A 23,833-nucleotide genomic window follows, 5' to 3' on the forward strand; every position below is an offset into this window, starting at 1 on the left:
GTATTTGCGTTTTATGCGGCAATGGCAACGCAAATATAATCATTGTTATCGCGCTGTTCCATGGTCCCAACCCAACCCAACCCATCACATCCCATGCCATGCCATCTCATCCTATTCAATTCCATCCTGGCTGTCCGCCCGTCTGTCTGTCTGTCTGTCTGTCTTGCTGTTGGCTGTCAGCGCCAGTACCCGCCATTGATGTCATTTTAAAAGGTACTCCTTAATGCATATTAATGTCAATATTAATGTCAATATTTGCGCTTCTAATGACCAGAGCCGCTGCTGGCGTCGTTGCTGGCTTTGTTAGAACTCGTAGTAGTTTGTCGCGCGATTTGATGCGTGTCAGCGCTAACGATGTCGGTGGACGTGCGACCTGACATTGAACATACTACTACTACATCCTATATAGTTAAATGCTCGTTCTACTGCAACTACAACTGCAGACTGGATGGATTTTTGACTAGGTAGTCCTCTCAGAGAGGAGTCCAGTGCTTGATTAAAGGCCGCACACCATTTTGTTGACATTTGGAAAGTTCTGAGCACTAATAAGATTTGAGCTAGCTCGTAAAGGCAGCAAAAAGGTATGCGGACAAACTTTGCCTTTTACCATTACAGCAACATTACAACAACACTAACAACAAAAGTGGAGCAGCATTACCAAAAAGGTAGGCCAGCAGCAGGCAGGTGGTCATCCCGCATCGCGTCCCAACAGCTGGCAAAAGTCAAACGTTAACTAAGCGCCGAAAAACTTCAGACACAAAATGCGACGAAGCGTAAGTAAACTCCTAAGAAATTCAAATGAGCGTAAGCGCAAAAAAAGAACACACAAAAAAAGAAGAAAGAAATACGAGTATGCCAAAAAGCCAGCGCACAGACTAGAATTTTAATAAATGAAGTCGTTTTTCTTCCTGCCGCGATGGGGTTGGGGCCAGGGCTGGGGGTAGTGCACCTTTTTTGCGACTCCGGGTAGGGCAGCTCTTAGTTACGGGTTGTTTGATAAACGCCAGATACGCGAGTGCATGTGTTAGCCGAGGAAAGGGCGGGCAGAGGGCGGACCGAGGGGGGCATGGAAGCAACGATGCTTATCATGAATGAATCAAAGATAAATGCACATACGAGTATAGTGGAAGTTCGCAAAACTATTGGAGAATAACGTTTAAGCCAAACATTATGACAGAAAACAGAAAAAAAATAAATTCCACAATCAAATTAACTTTAAAGTGAGGTTTGTTTGAAATTGTGAAATATTTATTTATTTTATTTAAAGGGAGGCAAACAAAATTGCCAAAACTTAGTGAAGCTGCTACATGGAGCAGAAAGCAAAAAACACCAAAAAGACTTGCAATTCAAATAACAACAAAAACCAAAATGTTTACCAAACAAAATTCCATTTCAATTAGAAATTTGAATAGAATTAAAAATATAGCATTAAATGCCTAATAAAACAAGATTGAATACATGAAGTTGATTAATTGAAATTAAATTTGAGGAGATAAGCGATCGCCTATATATTCTCTGCATGTATATTCCCTGCTCTGCAGTCTAACCTACGACTTGGCCTTGTCCAGCAGTCTTGTAGGAAACAATCGAGAGCTATTCGTTTATTCAAGTTGCCTTTCTTTTATAAGATTTAATTTAAAATGTTTATTTGAACGCCTCTGACTACTATTGGCTGTGATGCGGGGCATAGCGGGCCGAGTGGCAAATAAAACTCCTCCATCGAGGCGCAGACATTTCTTAGACATAATTGTAATTAAATGAGATTTCTACTACTTAGGCTTTTTTTTTTAGCTTAAAAGGCTCCATTATAATGTTGTATATAGTATTATCACCTTTGCCGACATCTCGTATTTATCTAAATAAAATAAGTAAATAAATATCTGTATCACATTGTGCGGCTGTTGCCTTTAAACGTTTTGAGAAAGAAAATCCTCAGCAACCTGCACCTTACAGTCTTTTTTTTTGACGTATAGAGACTGTCAGATTATAGATAGCATAGAAGCAGAAATCATACTCTATACGTACTATATTAAATACTATACTTCATATTATGAAAATACTTTCTCACTTACCGTCTTTAATGGCATAGCGCGGATTGCTCATGTCTACTTTCGTCTGATTCTTTATCCAGAAGATAGTAGGCGTGGGATTGCCAATCGCTTTGCATTGCATGAGCACCGTGTGACCAACTTCGATGACGCGTGTGCCCGGACCTTGCGTTATGACTGGAAAGCCCGCGGGTGTTTTATCGCCTAGAAGAAAAGCAAGCAGAGGGAAAAGGGTTAAATTATAAAACAAAAAAATTTATATATATAGTATGCTCGATTGTATGTAGAAGGGTAAAAAAATGGCACGCTGCTTATATAGTTTAAGTGGCGAGGGGAGGAGGTTGGCGAAAAACAATATGGCGCTTTCAAACACGCACTCACACACACATACACACTCGCGTACACACAAGCAGCCAATGTATTGTTTTACATGACGCTTTTATAAACGGAAGTTGCCATTTTTAAAAGCCCGCCGTCAGTTGCTTTTGTTGGTATTGCTGTTGCAGCTTTCTACGCCATTTTGTAAGTCAAACAATGGCGTGCATGTTAACACATACACACGCGTAACACGTGTGTGTGTGTGTGAGTTGTGTTGAGTTTGTGTTGTGTTCTGTTGTGTTGTGAGAGTGGGGTCAGCATTTTCTTTCTTTTGCGTTCCATGACATTTCTTTTGTGTTTGTTTTGTTAGTTTGGCTTTTGTGCGGCGACTTTAAACTGCACATACGCGTATATGAGTAGCATGGCATTGTTGTATCAAATCGGCTTAACTGTAAGTCACCTCCATTGCTCCCCGCCCTCCTTTTAAGTTTTTAGGTACTTTTTTTGTTGCCGCATTAAAGAAATGCATAACTGGAAAGTGGCTGCGGCATTCCGCGCCGGCTGCATCTTGCAAATGAACAAAGCTCATTTACATTTTCCAATTAAATCCGCTCTGAGGGCAGGGTGGAGTGGTGTTGCAGTTGCAAGTACAGCTGCAGCTGCCATTGCCACATCTGCCGGATGTTCTGTCCTCTACTGTTGCTTTTGTTGTTGCCGCTGTTTTCGTTTTCATTTTCGCCGCTTGCTAAAACATTTAACAGCAGCGAAATCTACAATAAGCGACGCTCGTCGCCTCGCGGAGTTAGCAGCCACAGAGCCACTTCTCTGACTCCCTACGAGTATGAGCGAGAGTCGTTTTAAAAGTTCTTAATACAACATTAATAAATGCAAGAGCTTGAGCTCAAAGCTCAGTTGGTTTGTTTACTATTTAATTGGTGTTAGAACTCTATTGAGTCTATGCTGAAGAGAAGTTTTAAAATACAATAATACTGATTAAAGAAAATAGCTGCCAAACAACTAAGAGTTTGGAAGTAAATTAATGATCCATTACTTTTCATAAAGCTTCCTTTCTCTAATAAATGCGCTACTAGGGGAATAGCTGACTAGATTCCCACCATTGCGAAAGCCAGTTGTTCATTGCAGTTGCCCTCAACGTTCCTTTGTGGCTCAGGACCAATATAAAGTAAAGCAAGAATGTAAATGAATAATATACTATATTTCCTAAGCTTGTTTCTGGATCCAGATTCCCGCTTGCTTGATCTGGAAGTCATCTACATTTACGAGTGTGTCTAGCTTTGAATGTTTCATGAAGATCCTAATAGAGTCTGCCGCTTCCGTAGAAACAAACTTTCACTCTTCTTTAGGGGGCACAAGAGTTTGGAAGTGATCTGGAAAATGTATCTCCTATCTATTACGATTCTGACTCATGAATATGTTTGAGGGTTCGAATCATTTGATTTAATGATACTATATGCCTCAAAATATCACATTTTCTTCTTGTATTCGAAAAATGGAATTAATGGTTATTGTAAAATCTAAAATAGAGTCGAAAGGGATTAGCCGGGCGGGTATATCTGTTGCTCATTTAAAGCGGGTTATAGAATTATTTGTTTTTAGTAGCCTGGACTTCTGTTAGCTTAGGAGCGCCTTTACAATAAAATGTTGCATTTATTAATACAGGAAATATAAGACAGTTTTCTCCTTCTCCTCACTAGTAACGACCTATCTTGAAGAGAGGTATTAACGTGCATTTAAATTTCCCTTCTGATATTGAAGAAGTCGACGCTTTTCTTTGTATCTTAAGCTCTGGTAATGAGAGCCGATGTAGAGCGGATTTCTAAAATTGGAGCTTGCATCTTTGATTGGAATCCTTGTATTCAGAGTCACTTCTAATGAGAGCTTACTTAGGATTCGTACCCCCGATAGTGAAAAAGTAGTCCTGTTGCTTTGTAAAGTTCTTAAGCTCTGGTAATACCGAGACTACCTTCGTGTCAGTCTGTATTTTTTCATATCTATGTATGTGCCTGTGGATGTGTTTGTGTGTTTTCAGCGTGAAATTAAAATTTAACAGAGACAAAAAAGGCGCTGCATATACATACACATATGTATATATAAACATACATATATATGTATATAAATACTGCAGCACACACGTACAAATGCGCATACATATGCATAAATGCAAAACTACAATAATAGCAACAACACGAAACAACAACAACAACAACAACAACAACAACAACAGCATCAGACACACAACATTGATGTTGACATTTGACGTTGCCGTCGGTTGTCCTTGTCGTAGCCGTCGGTATAATTGTTGTTGGTGCTGCTGCTTCTGTTGCCTTCCTGTCTATCTGTCTGATTGTCTGACTGTTGTTTCAGCCATTTTTGCCATTTTGCTGCTGCTCTTGTCGCTGGTTTGCTGCAAAGTTTGCTTTTAGTTGCCTTTTTGTTTTTGCATTTCGTATATTTTTTATGGCCATGTCACTTCTTACAAAATGCATAACGAATAGCAGAAAACTGTGCCAAATTAACAAATAAAACTGCAACATTATTATTATTATTCTGTTTTTTTTTTCCCCCCTTAAATAACATTCGGAGAAAAGTGCTTTCTGTTCGTTTAGTGATGGGACAAAGAAAGAGGACTGCAACATATTTTAGAGAGATTGGTGGAGACAGTTTTGGGGCAATTTTGTGTCGCTTTCTCTCATTTTTAAAACTATGCGCGGAGTTGAAAATAAATTTAATTCCAAGCGAGCAGTTAAATGACAGAAGAGCGACAAAAGTTATAAATGGCTTTAAAGAAGAGTTAAATAAATGTGGGGATAGATGACGTTCAAGAATGCAGACGCTTTAAATTTGGGAATGAATATTATTTAAATGCAAAGCTCATACAAAAATGCCTATTCCATTAAAAAATGGAAAAACTGCATTTCGTTGGAAAAATTGATTTCCCTGTTTGTTAATCAAACCAATTTTTAGCTTTACAGCTTCTATGACAGCGTTTTGTCAGACACCATACAAATAGTATAACCGCTTTAACAATGTTGCAGTTAGGCGTCCGTCCTCTCTCTCTCTATCTTCGTATCTAACTATCTATCACTCGAACTAAAAGTTATAGTTATAGCTGTTGTTGTTAGAGTCCAGACAACATTGTTGTCGCCTATGCGCCGTTGAAAATGTAATGAAAAATCTAAAAGCGTACAATGCACACTTTATTTACAGCAAAGAAAGGCGTTTGAAGTAGAGATGGGAAAGTTAGTAATTTAAAAAAAAAGATAAGGTATCACTTCAATATCGGATTTTTGGTTTAGAAAAGCGCAAAGAGCGATGAAGAAAAATATAATTTGTTTAGAAGAATGGTTAAACAGATTTTTGGCTCATTTTGAGAAGCGCAGATAAAGACTTTTGAACTAAAACTGTGCAAGAATTAGAGAATTTTTAGAAGAATAATAAAAGTTATTTGTTTCTTTTTTGAGAAGCGCAGAGAATGAGCTTTGTTTTCGACATTTCTATATTTTATTTCGAATCTAATGGAGTTTTTAACATTTCTTCTTTTGATTGTTTTTGATCGTAATGTAAAGTGGACCCTAAGATCACATTCTATACTTTTTAAATGTCTAATAGATTTGAAATTTCGCTATTTAGGCACTTTTTAGAACATGGTTTCTTTTGATATGATATATTTTAAATGTTGAAATTTCTTTTATTTTTCATGAATCGTGAACTTGTGTCTTTCGACACTTCTATAATTTATTCCGAATCTAATATATTGGCATTTCTTTATTTCTTGAGTTTCGTAAGCTCTTTTTATCTGTGCAGTTTTTTGTTATAAAAATGATCTTCTTCAGACCATAGATGTGTTTTTTTCGATAACTTGTTTATCTAAAACAAAAAGTGCTCACATTTGTGAATTTCTCCTGGGTTTTGCATTCACATTCTTGTGGCATTTGTTGTGCGAAATCACTTGAAGGAATGTCATTTGAAATTCGATTCCATTGTTGTTTGTAGCCGGTATAGACTGTTTTGTGCGTGAATGGGAATGCATTTATTATAAAGCCAAGCGAGCCGTGAAGGAGTGTGCGGCGTCAGCGTCGGCGGCGGCCATTGCTGTCAGTGACTGCCAAATTCATGTGGCTTTTCATGCATTTCAATTAAGCTTGTGTGCTGCTGCTGGTGTTACTCCTCTGGCTTCTGGTATGGCACTAGTGCAGTGGTCGTCATTGTCGCCACCGTCATGCAAGTGTGAAAAGCTTTGGCAAATGTGTTAACAATGCAGACCAAACAGCAGTTCCCGCTCCACTCCACTTCACTCCCCTCCACTCCACTCTCCACCCACTCGGCGCAGCCCAGCCCCGCTCAATCTCATACTCCACTCCAGCAGCGCTGTGTAATACTCGACTGAGTTTGGTGACAGCATTTAATGAATTAGCTAATAAAAGCGAAGCCAAGGACCCATTCGCTTGCCTGCCACCTGACTTTCTTTCATACTCGCTTACTCGTATATGTCTTGCTGGCGACGATAAACATCATTAGCTCGCACAAAAGCGCTTATTTGCATGTAGTCTGCTTTTAGGTGTCGCTGCCAGTGCCACTGACCCCCGCACAAAAGCTGCCCCACCTCCCATCCCTCAAAACAACAAACCGAAACAGAAGAGACCCAAAAGGACCCATCAGTGGGTGTTGGCTGTTAGCTGTTGGTATTATTGAGTCGCTTTCAAAAGGCATTTTCACGCCGTGCCGCCGTGTTTTCTTTTCTGTCGTTTTTTCATCTTGCGTTCTTGCTTTTTTGTTTCTATTGCTCAAAGGAAAAATATGTTGTTTGCAGCGCGTTTGGAATTTTACGTTCGTGTTGCCAAAGCAAACAGCGTAAACAGACAAACATTTTCATAGTCCAAGTCGAAGAAAGGGAAAGGCAGACAGCCAGACAGCCAGACTGTCGACTTCGCTTAAAGCTGTCGAGAGTGGCTTTAAAGCGACATTCGCCAACACAACCACAGCCACAAGCGCATTTACATATTTTAATTATTCATGAGTTTTTAAGATTGATAACAGTTTTTTCTACTTATTTTCTCCTTGCTCTTCATCTTCTGGTGCTGCTTGTCCGCAGCAGCAGCAGCATGGTTTCGCCATTTGACCGCAGGCCGGAAGCAGCAACAGTCGCCACTTTTGTTTTTGGCCACACATTTTCGGCCAAGAAAGTATGCTCGACGCGGAAAATGCTCTGATTTTCAAGGAGGTCAATTAATTAATTAAATTAATTAATGAGCATCTTTAGCGTGGAATTAATAGAGTCGTATATTTCTAAATAATATAGTATTCTTTTTGCTTTTGCTTTTATGACAATGCTAAGCAACTTTGTTGAAAAGGACTCCGTTAGCTGGACTACTTACGAGTATAATGTGTTCGATGGCCAATGCCATGACAAAGTTATAATCCCCGTTGGCAGAAATGAGTATCATAAATTTGTAATATGCTTTTTAAAGTTGTTGTTCTTGTTGTTGGTTGCTGCTGCTGCCACTGCTTAGTCTAAGTAAGTAGGAGGGTGTGGCGTGCCAGCAATTTAATTCAAGTTTAACTTGCTGTCAAGTTTGTCTTGTGATTAGCGCCAAACTTTTGACCATGCAATTGAAAAGAAATCAAAGCCACAAAATGTCAACAATTGTGAAACCGAAATGTATTTATGGGTTTCGTTCTTTCTTTTCGATACTGGGGGGAGAAAAGAAAACATCACACCTAAGCAAACAATTCTACAAGAAACGGCAGAGAGTGGGGAATGGAGATTGGAGAGTGGGGGCTTAGCAAAGTTTCGAGCCCTAAGCAATCTCGACGGCGTGTGGAAGTAGTGCCGCAAATCCCAAACAAAACATGCTCGAAAATTGAGTGTTTATTCTGTTAAGTAGGCACACAAGCAAACAAAAACAACAACAGCAACCACAGATACACAGCAATAGGAAAAGCAGCAACAACGAAAAGTGTAACTGAAGGCAAAGTGAAAAGTGTGTGTTTGTGTGTGTGTGTGTAGAGAAGGATAGAGACTGCTGCCTACAGCGCCGGCTGAGTAAATAACCGTTTTTTAGTGCAGCAGCAGCAGCAACAGCAGAAGACGAAGACGAAGAAAAAGAAAAAGGCAACTTGCAGAAGATGTTAGACAATGCCAACAATAAAGCTTCGAGTGCCGGCGGCTTGCACAAAAACGAAAAAAAACGGCAACTAAAAAGAGCACAAGTAGAGAGAAAGAGAGAGGGAGCGAAGAGGGAGATAGCGGCAGCAAATTTGTGGCCAGTCAACACTTCCGGTTGAGCAGCAATGTTGCAGTCCTGGCAACCAACTCTAGGATATATACTCGTACGTACTCGTATGTGTTTGAGCTTAGACTGCCGGCCTATAAGTGACATCAAGCAGCCATTGATCAGCGTAATGAAGGGCCAACGTTTGCCTAATTGCTGTCCCTGTCTCTGTTGCTGTCGCTTTTGCTCTTCTGCCTCCGGCAATTGCCTTTCAATTACAGCGAACAATACAAAGGACTTCATAAGGGACTAGATAATACCAAGTAGTCATTGTTGCAGTGACTTTTTATTAATTGTGAACGATGTGTGCTTAAAGTAAATGATATTGAGCAGCGCAAAGAGTGAGCAGATGATGACAAAAGACGAGCAATTTTTCCAAAATATAGAGGAGGATGGCTTGGTTAAAGGCGGGCTTTCATTTAGCGTTTAAAACTTTCTGGGTTATTAAGAAAACAAAAGACGAATCAATTTTTCAAAATATGTATAAAGGAGGACTGGCTTTCATGTAGCCTTAAACACTAAGCTGGTTTATAGATGTTTATTTATTTAATTATTATATTAATTGAAGATGACAAAAGACGGTCAATTTTTCCAAAGTATGAAGGGGGACTGGCTTTGTTAAGAGCTGGCTTTCATTTAGCGTTTAAAACTCCCTGGTTTACAGACGTTTGTTTATTTATTATATTCATTTATTATATTTACTATATTTCAGAAGACAAAAGACGAATACATTTTTGAAAATATAAAAGAGAACTGCCTTAAAGACTATGCTGGTTTATAGATGTTTATTTATTTATTTATTATATGTATTTTAAAATCAATTGGCATTTTAAGCAATTTTTTAAAAATATGAAGGAGGCTTGGTTAAGGGTTGGCTTTAAGACAAAGCTGGTCTATAGACGTTTATTTATTTAATTGTTATATTCATTTAAGATGACAAAAGACGAGACATTTTTTCAAATTAAATAAGGATTTACTTAAAGGCGCACTTTCATTTAACCTTTAAAACGACCCGATTTGTATCAGAGACCGTAAATAATGATTATTTTGTTTTTTAAACGAAAAAACGAGAGTAATTTACAGATACATTTTTGAAGGATCAGGATTTTATTTTCTTTGATCAAAAATAAAACTTAAGTTGAAAATTTATTAAGGACAAAATTTATATATATCCCTAATCAGTCAGTTAAGTCGAACATTTTAAATTAATTATTTATTTATATCTTATACTCATTTAAGATTAAAGAACGCAGGTTAATGAAAGTCGAAGCTGTTGACTTTTTTACGATTTTAGTATGACAGATTATTCACTATCTCTCTCTGTTCTATAACTAGTACAGCCTTTTACCCTTTGGGTACAGGCTATAAAAACTGTTGTCTATTTTGCGAGGAAATCTCTGACAACGAACAGCTGTGACTCGCCCATTGTGTCGGAATAGATTTTATTGTACATTTATTTATGAGGCTTTCTAATCTTTTAAGCGCATTTTGAATAAATATCTGTATCGACTGCCCATATTTGTTGATGTTATAAAAATAAAATAAAGATTTTTTGTAAACCAAAGAGCAAACAAAGGGTGGAGCTTGAAACAAAAGCAAAATTAATTATTGAAAATTCTGGAATGGAGTGTGGTTCAAGAAACCACATCTTGTTCAAGTTTTAAATGATACTTGAACATTTATTTGTACGCCTCTACGATCGATTGTGTTGGCTTTATCTTCTGGCTTGTTTTTGTCTGCCGCTAAGGCCATCATCGTGTACTCGCCCACTTCAGTGTTTTATGCCAACCAGGATGCATTTCAGTTTTAAGCATAAAATGTTTACTGATTACAGTCGCAACTATCTTCTGACTGACTGACTGACTGACTGGCTGTCTGACTGACTGACTGTCTGCCTGTAGTGTCCAGGTCTGATATGCAATGACATAACGTCTAACCGCTGTTGCAACGAGGGTCTGGCTTGTCTGTTCGTCTGCTCGTCTGCTCGTCTGCTCGTCTGTTTGTCTAACTGTCAGTGCATGGCCCGATAGTTGCATGTGTATTCAGTGACAGGCGACATGCACAGCGTACATCTTATTAAGTTTGCATTACGATGTTGTAGCTGTAGAGGCAGTGGCAGTGGCTGAGACAGCGGCAGTGGCAGTGGCAGACAGGGCGCAGCTATGCGGCATCTTAGATGGGCAGCGCCACTTCTCAGCGCAACCCATGACTGTCGAAGTCTATTTTAACATATCCAAGTCTCGCTTCTTCTCTGTCTTTCTTCCCCACTCTTTATCTGTCGCTGTCTCTGTCTTTGTGCGCTACAATTTAATTTAATTTTTCTTGTCAGAGACATTTGATAATGCTGCCAGTCGCATACAACTAGAAAGTTGTAGAAATCGTAGCAGCAGCATCAGGAACACAAGCACGAAGGACACGAAGGACGAACAACGAGCGACGCTGCTGGTCAAAGCTGCTTTCCCCTGTTGCTGCTGCCATCTGCCAGTTATGCGCTGGCGCATTTTATAAATTTTTAAAACTGCCGACGGGCAGAAGGAAAGACAAAAAGGATACGACTAGAATGGGGAATGTTGCAGCAACAGCAACTTATGGCTCAAATTTTTCGTTTTCTTTCTCACAATTCCACTGACCGAGCACATCTCAGCTGGGATGAGATATGATTGCGTGATAAAAATAAACACTCACGAGCAGAAAAATTGAAGTACAACGGCTTATGATCACCAAAAACGTAAGCCTTGAGAATTCTAGCTTTGGGGTGGAAATGAATCGTGTTTACAACTCACATTTCCATAAGCCAGACCTGTATGCCTCAGATGTCTTTATTTAAAATTTCTATCCTTCAGATTTATACACGTCAAGTGTCTTAATGTCAGATCTATCTAACCATAACTGTCTATACTTTAGATGCTTATACTCCATAGTTCCATAGACATCAGTTGTTTGGAATTCTAGGGTAGTTTTGAAGAATCTAAGAATTTAACTTTTCTACATATATTTCCAAAACTAGATGCCTGATACAAGCATTCTTAGTATTCAAGCTATTGTTTTTCAATCTGGATGTGAATTAAAATATAAATTTTATTTATATAACATTTTTTTGTCATTAAATATGGTTTCTGAAAAATTCCCAATGCGGAACCGAAGAAGTTAAATATCCCATTTCCTTAAATGGATGCAATCACGTTTATGATACATAATAGATGAACATGATATGCCTATTAGAGTCTAGTTTAGATGATCATTCAATTAGTTTTGTCAATCTAGACTTGAAGGAGGCTGAAGAGGTCACCCTATTGACCTTCCCAACAGATTTATATAAATTATAAATGTTAAATTGTAATTAAGACTAAACACCTAGCTTAAGTTGTATTTGTACTTAACTAGAAGTTTAATTTAAGTTATATATAAGAGTATAATTAAAAAAAAAGTCCTGAATCAGTAAATACATTTTGATTGCCTGCGCAATAAATCGACAATTATTCCGATGGATAAACTCCCATTACGGAGTCCAAAAGCGTACACCCCTATTTTCGGAAAAAAAAATTATATTCTAGACAATAGTGTCACGACTTTAAAGCTCAACGGCTCCTCTCTGGGTAAGAGCTGACGATTTTCAACAATTTTGTGTTCGGAATTGTTTTGGTTTTTCGTCTCTTCTGCTCGCTGCATGCGTCTAATGCGTTTTAATGCAATAATAAATCATTGAAAATCCATTTATATTGTCGGTGGCACTGGTAGCACAGTGTAGTTGCAAGGTTCGCATGTGTGTTGCACATAAACGTGGCATTCTATGCAGCAAGAAAATAATTCTAGGTATGTGTGTGTATGTGCCTGTGTATGTATGTATGTTTTAGGCTCATAAACACCTCTGGGTCCAATGGCAGCTGTCAAATGTTGAACGCATATTGTTGTTGGCTTTATTAATGACTCGACCAAGGCATAAGCGATGGCGACGGCCAGACAGACACAAAAACAAAAGGCGTACAAAACAGACAGACAGATAACGAGAGAGAGACAGAGAGAAAGGACGCTGAAGCAAACAGTCGTTGAAATTAATAAATAAATTAATAAATTGCAAATAATTTATCACGACACACACGCGTATTGGCAGTGACTCATATGACTATGACTACGAGTCTATGTCTATGTATATCTGTGTGTATGTGTGATTGTGTTTGTGTGCGTGTCTAAATAAGTCTATTAGACAAATGAAAATAAATTGCCGGCTTTCAGGCGCTGCCAGTTGCCAGTTGCCGGGCCACATGCCAACTCTGACAGGCGCCATAGCGGCAACAACAAAAGCTAAATTCAATTATAAATGCGTGTGTAGCAGCCAGCCATTGTCTAAGTGTCCATTTGTATGCATCTGCTCCTGTGTGTGTGTGTTATGTATGTGAGTGTGCGCGCACTAAGTGTAAGTGATTAATTTTTGACAGGACCATTTGTTGTTTATTCTATTGCAAACAATCAATGCAAACTCTCCGTCACACCCTGGGCTCAATGCATTAAATGAAATGAAGTTAAGGTTTAGCTCCAGCTTTAGCCATCGCTTTAGCCAACAAGCAATGTGTTGGCAATTAAACAAACATGTAAATAACATGCATAGCAAGCAACATTTTGTTAGTTTAAGCCAATTTGTAATTATCTAAATGCAATTCACTGCAGCATGCGAGTATACTCTTAAGTAATGAACGAAATGTCATTCATTAGTAAAGCCCTTCATACAAATGAGAGTGATAATAGAACGAGACACAAAGCTATCATATGACGTAATTAATATTGCTGACATGACATGAATAAGAGTATATGTACAATTGCATGTGCTTAGAAATTTAATTGCTTTGGCTTGGCTTAAGTTTTACCAATACTACTCTAAGCTCGGTACTAGAAATTGTGCTTGCTGGAAGCTGAGAGAGCAAAAAGGTTATTAAAAACAAAAATATAGGCCAGTATTTTATTCTATGGTAGACAGCTTTTTATTGCTAGACCCTGTTTAGTTTTAGTCTACAGCAACAGCTATTTTTCTATAGACCAGGTATATTAGTCATAACTATACTTTCTTCAAAATTCTGTAGCCTTGGTATCGGCAATATTTTAAAACAAACAGAAGCAGCAAATGAAGCAGAAAAAACCCCCTTCTAAAGTATAACCTGTAACCTATATATGGCCACAAAAAAGGCAATTCCTATCGAATAGTTAGCTTGATCCTGACTGCCAATTATTTTGGACCAAAATAATAAAAATTTTGATTTAAAAAGACATTCTACAATTTGGGTTCAGTGTTAAAATTACGAGAACTTAGAGTCTTGTTTTGAAACCTGATGCAGTTAATTTGCGGCTTTATTAGCAAATTGTGTTATGTACCCACGTGGGCTTAATGGTAGCTGAAAGGAGAAGCTTAATTCAGAAAGACTGGTTGATTAATAGCTTTCTAAGAAAATGTTCTAAGAATGTTCTTGTCCAGGTTGAAGAAAGTCTGTTCAATTGTTATCTGAAATCCTTTGTCACTTCTTCGCAAGTAAATAATACCAAATGATATAAATAGTTGCAGGTTTAAAATTTAAATTTTTCGTTCAGATTAACCCAAGATTGACGTGTCAATTCTGAGGCATGCAGCCTTCCGTTGTCAGTGGGAAATATTATGAAAAATCGGTTTTAATTTTGTTTCAACATTTGATGTGCGCTTTCAGTTAAAGCCCCATGACACGACTCTCAACTGTCAATCTTTTGCAGATTCCCACTCAGAACAGCCTATCCTGTAGACGAGAGACGCTTCATTCGCTTTTCATCAGCTTTCTTCTTCTCCCCTACCTTTTACAGTGGAAGTCAAACGTTTTGCCGGAGTGCAAGTGCCATTCGCTTGAAACCCTTCCGCTCATTATGAAACGTAGCCAGAAACACATCAACCGCGCTGTCGCTGGCAAGTGCAACAACAACAACAACAACAACAACAGAAACAGCAATAATGACAGACAGAGCGGGCACAAAAAAGGGGGGTGAGGGAGCGAGACGCTCACACATTGTGCTTTTCATATTTTTATGCAATGAGCAAGTGAGTGAGAGCAGAGCCCGCAAGCTGCTACTCTCCCTACTTCTGCCATCCTCATATGTAGCTGTAAAATGTTGTCTTCTCTCTCTCTCTCTCTCTCTCTCTCTCTTGCTAGCTTTGCTTCAGCGTGAAAGCCACTGGGTAGACGACAGAGGAGACAACGAAGCAGTCATAAAGCACTCATCCAACTGTGAGACGGCAGTCAGCCAGCCAGCCAACCATCTTTTGCTTACAATTAACCTCAAAAATGAGTTTCCATTAAAAATGCCCTAGAGTCATCGATGTACACACACACATGCATACACACACATACACTGGCACATTGTAACATCTCCTGTTGTCTGCATTGTCGTCTGGGAACGTCGACGACGTGAATTTTATGACAACACCACGTGACGTATGCTTCCATTTCCATTTCTTTTTAATGCGAACAGTTTTTTGTTCCCCCGCTTGTTCGCTTCACTTGCGCGTTCCCTTAATTAGAAAAAGAGTATATATCTTATTCAACATCGATTGCAGATCAAATATTTAAAATTTGAAGCAGTTCTCTTACTACTCAACAATACGAAGTGTTATCTGAAACCCTAGCATAGCTGGGCTCCCATAATAATAGTTTCCGTTTGCAACACATCTGATTTATACAGTTTTCAAATTACAAATTCCCGTGCTTGTGTTTTCTTTTATTTATAATGGAAATCCCACGCCCTAAAGCAATGCGAATGCGCTTGGGTTGTACATTAATAATTTCTTGGTGTTGCAATTTAAATTTCTTTACCATTTAGACGCTTGATCGCACTAATTGCTAGCGCATTAATCTATTGATACGACAGACACACAAGCACACTATTTCCTATATATGTACATATACACACCCATTCGCATTTGCCACTTTTTATTGCTGTGTGCTGAACGTTGGAAATTGAATTTTAAATTAATAAACGTTGCGGTTGCATCAGGAATTACAAATTTATACGTTTCGTCCTGTGCTCGTCCTGGACGCTGGCGTGCTCGTCGCCACTCGCCACTTGGGTTATTTCAGAAACTCGCCTGTGCAAAGCATTGCGGTTACAGAAAATCTATGCACATTTTTTTTAGTCACCGCAACTTCTTCTCCAACACGCTCGTTCTCTCCACACTATTCTCTATTGCCGCCTCCTTTTTTTTATTTGCATATAAATCTTGGTTTAGCCGGCTGCGCTTTCTTTGCCTGCTACAAAAGGCTCTCTAACATTTTTTGTATTCACTTCTTCGTACTGTTTGTTTGTCTTGTTTTGTTTTGTTTTGCTGGTTGGCATGTTTTGCTTTTGTGGTTTTAATTCTATTTTCACTATAAATTGTTTCACTACGCTAACATTTTACAGAGCACGGCATGTGGCGTTTTACAGTTGGCCGCTGGCATGCAACTAATTACATTTGCATATCTATGGCCGCCTCGCCATTTTGCCCAAAATGCCTGTAAAACTAAAAGCCATGCAAGAAACACACACTATTCGCGACTCTGAATTTCTAAGAAGCCATATAAAAATTGTATAATTGTATAAAACCAGTCCATGCAAGAAACATTCATAATGTAATCCACCAACGAGTGTTGGAATTTGTTGCATCACATAGGAACATGAGCAGCATAATTAACAAAATTTGTTCAAAATAAACTTCAACTCTACTGATGAATATACTTGTACGATATATTTTATTTAGTAACATTTTTCCATTATAATTAATGTTTTATTTACCATTTTTTCCTTTAATATTTAATAATAGAGATGAGCTTGCAAATGATATTTTTCTAAACTCCGATTTTTTATAATGAGCTAGCTTTTTGTACATTTCTGCCTCAAATGAAGTGAAATAAATAATTATATAAAAATAAAGGTTCAAATTTTAAAAAAGTTATTTTTCTGGGCTATTTTTTAGGATGTTATTTTTAAATCTAAACCAATTTCAAAAAATGTTTGCAAACACATTTTATATCTTGATTAGAGGTTATTTTTAAACAAATGTTAATTAAACCTTGACACATATTGCTAAATTTATGGAAACTCTTAAATAGAAGCTTTCCAACGCTTTTAATTCTGGCTTTAAACTAAATTTTAAAACTTCCGTTTGTGAGGAAATTGATTCCAACAAAAAAAAAAAAAAATATGTACTATTGGTTTGTTTTGAAAAGTTTGTCGTTTTTACTGCTTTTGTGACTGCAATCAGCATAATTATAAACTTCTTTGGTCATTTGCTTTATGCATTTGCTTTGAAGTTGGTGGCTGCCTAGGAATGCTATATAGTTGTGTTCAAATAATAAGCATAAACAACAACAACAACTAGAAGAGTAAAACTTTCTGCATTGGACTAGAGACTACGCTGGCGTTCAACTGACCAGAAAAGCAATTAAAAATGCACTTGATGCGCTCATAGCTAAAGCTCGTGGCTCATGGCACTTGCGTTGAGTGTTGTCTTACACAAATTCTCTTACTGCTACTCCTACTTGCAGTGCAACTGCCACTGCCACTGCTGCTGCCATTGCTGCTGCCGCTGCTCGCTGACTGCTGACTGGCTGTCATCTGTATACGCCATGCACGAGTGCGCCAAGTGGGTGGAAGGGCGAGTTATTTGAGCATTTTGTTAATTAGACTATAATTAATAAAAGGCATTCTAGCTGGCAGGAGGAAACTCAACTCTCAGCGCGCGCTTTGATTGCGCTCTGTTGGGTTGGCTTGGCTTGGCTTTTTCAATTAAATGCGCCAATTGCCAAGTTTTTATTTCTATCTATTAACACACACAACCGCAACCACACACACACCCACATCCACACATAAACACCAATCTATACACTCGGGAGTGATGCTTGTGAAATGTGCGCATATAAGTATGCTATAGTTTTTTCCATAAACTAATTGCAGCGCTTTTGATTGAGAAGAGTTCGTTTATTTATATATATTTGTAGTACATAAGTAGGAATCGTGTGTTGAAAAATTAAATATAAAAACTAAAGATGTGATGCGAGCTCAAATTTGTTAGGATTATGGCAATGGTGCAGCTTTCACAAAGTCCTAGTGTGTAAGCTCAGGCTAAGCATTGCGACTTAAGAATAGTTAGTGCGTAAGTTCAGGCTAAGTAGAATGAATTGATAATTCTGAGTATCGAAGTAGGCTGCAAACACACTGCTGTGAACACACTATCAAATATAAGTTCCATTAAACCATAAAACGGCTTGTTGGAGCAACTCTTTCCGGCGAGTATACTGAGCAGATATCGACTATTTAGAATTTATTTAGCATTCTCTAAGAAGCGAATATGACGATACATAAATGGAGGGTCTTTCATAATAAATGAGAATTGATTTTATTATTATGTAATGGGTAGCAACGCCGCGTAGTCCCTTAGAGACGATTTACAAAATTTGCAGTAAATATCTATACCTCGAGCCGGACAGCAAGGAAAATGTATTCAAAATGTTGCAAAAACAAAGATAAAAGAAAACAAATAAGAAGAAAAAAATACAAAATATAAAAGATTAAATAAAATTTATATAAAAAAATACAAAAACATACAGTTAAAATATTAAAATATGTTTAAATATTAATATCAATGGAAAAAACAAATATTAAACAAAAAAATATTTAAGTATAAAATGTTTATTTCTGGCCCTTTTTATATAAATTGCATATATTTAAGATATATATTTGTGTCTTTTTCCACATATAGAAAATATAGTACACAACTGTTTCTATAATTCATACGGGGAAAAAAAAATAATCATATTTCTGTGAAATTGTGCCGTCTGGTAGCGCTCATAGATTTTTTTTTTCAATTTGTAACCTGTCTGAATATGTTTGGCAACTAGTGTGTGGTGCTTTTTTTTATTGAAATTTATAGCGGCCATAAGTCGGCAGCAACTAGAGCTATCGCCTAAGTGATAAAATGAACTAGTAATTAACATTGATATGTGACATGATATCAGACGACACCGTTTTTTCTACATGTTCTCTCCCTTTCATACTCGTACTTTTTAGCAACCCTTGCACATGTGTGCAGCACAGAACAGAAATTAATAAAGCTAAAAGCATGCCAGCAATAATGTTTATAAATTTAATTATGTAAATGTCTGGCCATCAGGAAAACAAAAAAAAAAAAAAAACACATAGAAAAACGAAACTTGTATGTGGAATGTTGGCAACGATGTTAACGGCAAGAAACAAAGCAAAACAAAACAAAGCAAAGCAAAACAGAAATGTTAATAGATGTCAAACACAAATTGAAAGGAGGGCCTGTGAGCGAGTGAGTGAATGAGCCAAATAGAATAAAATAACAAATACGTGTGTGTGCGTGTGTGTTTGAGTGGGTGAGTGAGTGCGAGTGTGGGGCCGTCAAAAACGGAAAAAATCTTGTATATTAAATGAGTGACAACAGGCAGCAGACAGCCACGTATTATGTGCTAGGTAAGCAGGGCCCGTACAACAGATAAGGCCGTCAGAGTTCCGCTTTTATTGTGACAGTCATTCGACAACTGTCGTCCATTTTTGCGGGTGTGGATGCGGGTGTATGTGTGTCTATGTGTGTGTGCGTGTGCGTGCGTTCATTGTTCGTTGTTGGACGCGCATATGAAATTAATTACATTTTTGTTGGCAGTACGCACATACAAATGTACACTTAATGTGCCTGTGTGCGTGCTTTATGGCCGCATCCTTATACCTACATATACTCGTATATATAATACACACGGGGCAGGGCTTTATTTTTAAATATGCATGTGCATTTCCGTTTGGTTATTAGTTTTTGTGCGCGCATTTCCGGGTTCTCTTCTTTTTTTGTTTGTTTGTTTATATGCTTGCTCTCCCATCTATCTATATATAGTATACTGTCGTACATACACACATAGCAGACATTTTATGTGTGAGTGCGTGCGTGGGAAAGCGGTCGTTGTTGTTGTTGTAGTTGTCATGTTACTGTCTTCATTTAACTTGCAGTGGTTAATTAAAACAACAAAAAGTGCACAGCAGCAACAATAACAATAATAAACAAAAGCAATTCAATGTGCATCTGAGTATAAAGAATGCATCCATAAAAAATATTGCCATATATACTTAATTACAAATACACAGAGACACACATACACACAGCAATTCATATGCATGTCCGTATGTTCGTTTGCATGAATAATGGTTCTGTTTTAAACGCGAACAGATTTCGCTGAATATTGAGGCGATGATTAAAAGCCAAATAAATAGTTTCCATTTCATAAAGTCATCTGAAATATAGTCTGGGGATTATATTTTGCAAATAATTGCAAGCTAACAAGGTATCTTCGTGTCCGTCTATATGTTTTTCACAACAAAACTGCATTCCTTCCTGGGCATTGGCCGCAATCTACATACCCTACTGTTTCCACACTTAGTGATATATAATTCTTTCGAATTCGTTTGAACTTTTGTTTTCCATTAAGCCATGTTATGAGTAACGCAAATCTATAAGATTTAAATGCTATTTCCCGATATGCAACTTGGTTGCCGCAACTTTAAAGATAAACAAGTTTTTGTTACAAAAATTTGATAACTGACAGCCGCGACCTTCAAAAAGAAGTTGTGATGCAAAGTTGTTGAAGGTTTGTGATTAAAACTGGCCTTCTGTTACATACATTTGGCGTTTAGACTTTTTATATTATCTCCAATTATTCCTCCTTGTGGGTGTTACAAACTTACTAACCTTAACATTAAAAATGTTCTTTAAAAGCTTTCTATAATTATTTCTCTTAATAAAAAGAACTATATTTATGGGGAACTTTAAATTGATTTAATCTTAAGAATGTTAAGATTGTTGCTTTTTCCTTTTCTAAATAATTTTTGTTGTAATTTAAGATAAGTATCTTAGTACATACATCTATGTATGGAAAATTATCTTAAAAGTATAATGTATGTATTTAAATTATCCTCCTTTTCATTGTTATAGAAACGTTTGTTTCCAATACAATAGGAAACTATAACATCTTTTTAGTTTTTAAAAAATGGAGTCAAGCAGACAAAGCTGAGGAATGTTTCTTATGACAGAAATATGGTTTTTAAGGAACTTGTCAATGCCACGAAAAAATCTAAAACCTTTTGAAAAGTGCAAATAGCGGCAAAGGTCTACAGAAATATAACTGCCAGCGAGCCAGCGCATAAATAACTATTAGATAGTTGTAGCATTAATTTTATTTTATATGTTTTTACTTAAACGTAGTACTTAGAGGACAAACATTCGTAAGTTGCTAAACAACAATACAACAATAAAAGTTCTTCATTTCGCTTTCAATAAAATGCCAGTAAGAAAATGTTGATAAATAGATTTTTGATAGAGATACAGTAAAAACTCTTTTGACCGTCCAAAGGGAGTGTCCGTTTAAACCGAATGAATGTTCTAGAAAAAGTGTCCGGCTAGGAAGGATGTTGGGATGAAGGAGTTGCTTATTAATGAAGTTTTTGCTGTAATTTGTTATTTGTGATAATCTATAAATTAATTTCGCAATAATTAAATACATGTATTTTGTTTCGTTCAAATTTTAAAACAATTCTTTTGCTGCAAATTAAATAGTCATACGATCTTGCGAGTTTGTAAAATGTGGATTTGTTTAAGCAGCAAGAATGAATGGGTGTAATTAAAAAATATGATGAATATATGTTTTAAGGGAGGAGTAAATTGAAAAAGCTCGTATTTCAAAGCGCATTAGTGCCATTATGTGGGAGTTGATGTTGAATTTGAAACATGAAATCAGTCTCTAGTGCACATACTAGTTAGCGGCGCGTGTGCAACCAAAACATTTTGGTTTGTAATAAATTTAAATCGGTTTATTATTTCTTTTTGCTTTAATTAGGATGCTGTTGTTGCTTTATAATTTCATTGTTACACCGACACACACACATATTTCAAATTCCAACAGTTGGTGCAGTTGCTACGCTCGTACACTTCCTACCGCTATCTCTCTATAAATAACACGCTTTAGTAGCTGCCAATATTGTGCTGGCATCGCATTTCATTGCACACACATAGACACACACACACACACAGAGAGAGAAACACGCAGTGAGTGGTCAACTCAATTATGCCAACACGTTTATTATGAAATGTAATTATGCAATTTTATGTAAGTTTATTTTAATGTTTAACTTGGCGTGCGTAGCGCTTGTGAATGATTTAATATTGGCGCCGAACAAATGTAAAATGCCACTGAAATTGTAATGCGCATAAATTGCAAAGCACACACACGCACACACACACATGCTATTATAAATAGCAACCGGCAACTGTTTTATGATGCCAGTTAACTAGCTCGAGGTGGCAACAGCGTCAACAACAACAACAACAACAACATGGACATCTACATGGACGGCGACAGCGTCTGCAACTGTAACAAAAGGCCAATTACGAGCGCTACATTGTGCCAGAGTGCAAAGTTTTTTAATTATAAGTTTAAATTCAAAACATTTTAAGCAATGGACCGAAAGTAAAATGCAAAAATGGAACGATGTGTGTGCCTGTGTGTGTGTGTGTGGATGTTTTGCCCATAAAAGTATGCTATAAAATGGTTAGTAGTGGCTTGTAGTAGTTGCTGTTGCTTAATGGCCAGCATTGTTAATTGCACGCCATAAATCTGTGCTGGGCCCAACAGTCGTCGACATTTGTGCCATTGGCATATATATGTATGTATATTTTATATATCTTGCACTGCCAATTGCCAAATGACATACGCATCGACGTGCGCCACGTTTTAACAAAATAAAATGAAATGAAAGACAACAACAAACACACCGCATACATCTGAATGAGCAAACGCTATGCATATCAACAACAACAGCAGCAGCAGCAACAACAACAACAACAGCATGTTACATGTAATTAATTTCAAATTATTTATACATGAACGCGTAGCAAGTGAAAAATTGTAGCGCAGCCTGCGGCGCATTTCTTTGCCAATTCACACACACACATATGTGAGTTTATCTGTGTGTGTGTGTCTCAATTAAAGGCAACGCGCTTACAACAGTCAATAAAAAAAAAGAAACAACAACACCAACCAAAAGCATAACATTGCGCCCACTTTAACAGCCGGCAAGGCAACAAACAGCAAAAACAACAAAACCGACCATAAGCTCGCAGCAGGCTCGGAAGTCTCTCTCTGTTACACTCACACATACACACACACACACACACAGCCAGCCACACATACCACAGAGGAACTTGTGTTTTTAGTGTGGCGCGCTTTTAGGCTGTGACGTTTATGAGGCCGCAAAGTATTTATTTGTTAACTGGTTTAATGACGCCTGAGCCCGGCCAGAATACGACTGCCGGTCATAAAATGTCCTCCTGGAGTTCTGGAATCACGCACTTTAAGCCGTCAATTGCAACAATTGTTTATGCCTGTGTGTGCTCGCGTGCGTCTGTGTGAGTAGCACTTTGAGAAAAATCAGAAAACTAAGTAGCTGTTTTGTGAGGTTCTCTTGCCCACAGATGCTAGTATTGTTAATCGAGCATTTGTTTAAAGAAGACATGATTTTTTTAGAATGGCACCCACTATTTTATTGCTAATAGCATTTGCTAAAAGACCAATAATTGCTAAAAACAAATGTCAAAACTGTCGTGTTATGGGCAAATCTGCAGGTCGATTCACAAAATAATAATAAAATTACAAAAATTAAAAAAAAAAATGAATAAAATAAAAATTAAATGATTAGAAAATTCCATTTAAAATTATTTAAATAAATCAAGAAGTTAGCACTTACAAGCTAAGCATTACACGTATGTTCACCTCTGCTTGTATCCATGCTAGGAAATGGCAGTCTAAGCTCAAGTTTAATTTACTTTAATTAATGTATATTACATTGAATTATTTGGTCAGCCAAATAAACAGAAAATATACAAATTGTTCATTAGATAAATTGAAAAGTAAACCATAAACATAAACATTCCATTGATTTAATTATTTTATTGCTCTAAAAATTGAATTATTATTCAACTAGCTTAAGCTGGCATATCAGTAGAAGAATACTGGTTGTAAATAATTTTGTATATCAATAAAAATTTTCTTTGCATTTTGATCTATTAATCACCCTTTTTTTGTAGAGTGTACAACTGTATATACGAGTATGTGTATGTGTGTG

The 23,833-nt window shown here is 37.3% G+C and overlaps 1 protein-coding gene across 2 annotated transcripts in view; it reads right to left on the reverse strand.

Moving 5' to 3' along the window:
- LOC115626183 (tyrosine-protein phosphatase Lar) overlaps positions 1–23,833 on the reverse strand; it is a 186,845-nt gene that overhangs the window by 45,799 nt on the left and 117,213 nt on the right. For both annotated transcript variants that reach the window (XM_030521462.1, XM_030521460.1), the window contains one exon: positions 2,073–2,252. In XM_030521462.1, the coding sequence (XP_030377322.1) occupies positions 2,073–2,252 (180 nt within the window). The remainder of the gene's footprint in view (positions 1–2,072; positions 2,253–23,833) is intronic.

Source organism: Scaptodrosophila lebanonensis, unplaced genomic scaffold, assembly GCF_003285725.1.
Source record: "Scaptodrosophila lebanonensis strain 11010-0011.00,11010-0021.00 unplaced genomic scaffold, SlebRS2 tig00000080-arrow-pilon, whole genome shotgun sequence".
Taxonomy (NCBI): domain Eukaryota; kingdom Metazoa; phylum Arthropoda; class Insecta; order Diptera; family Drosophilidae; genus Scaptodrosophila; species Scaptodrosophila lebanonensis.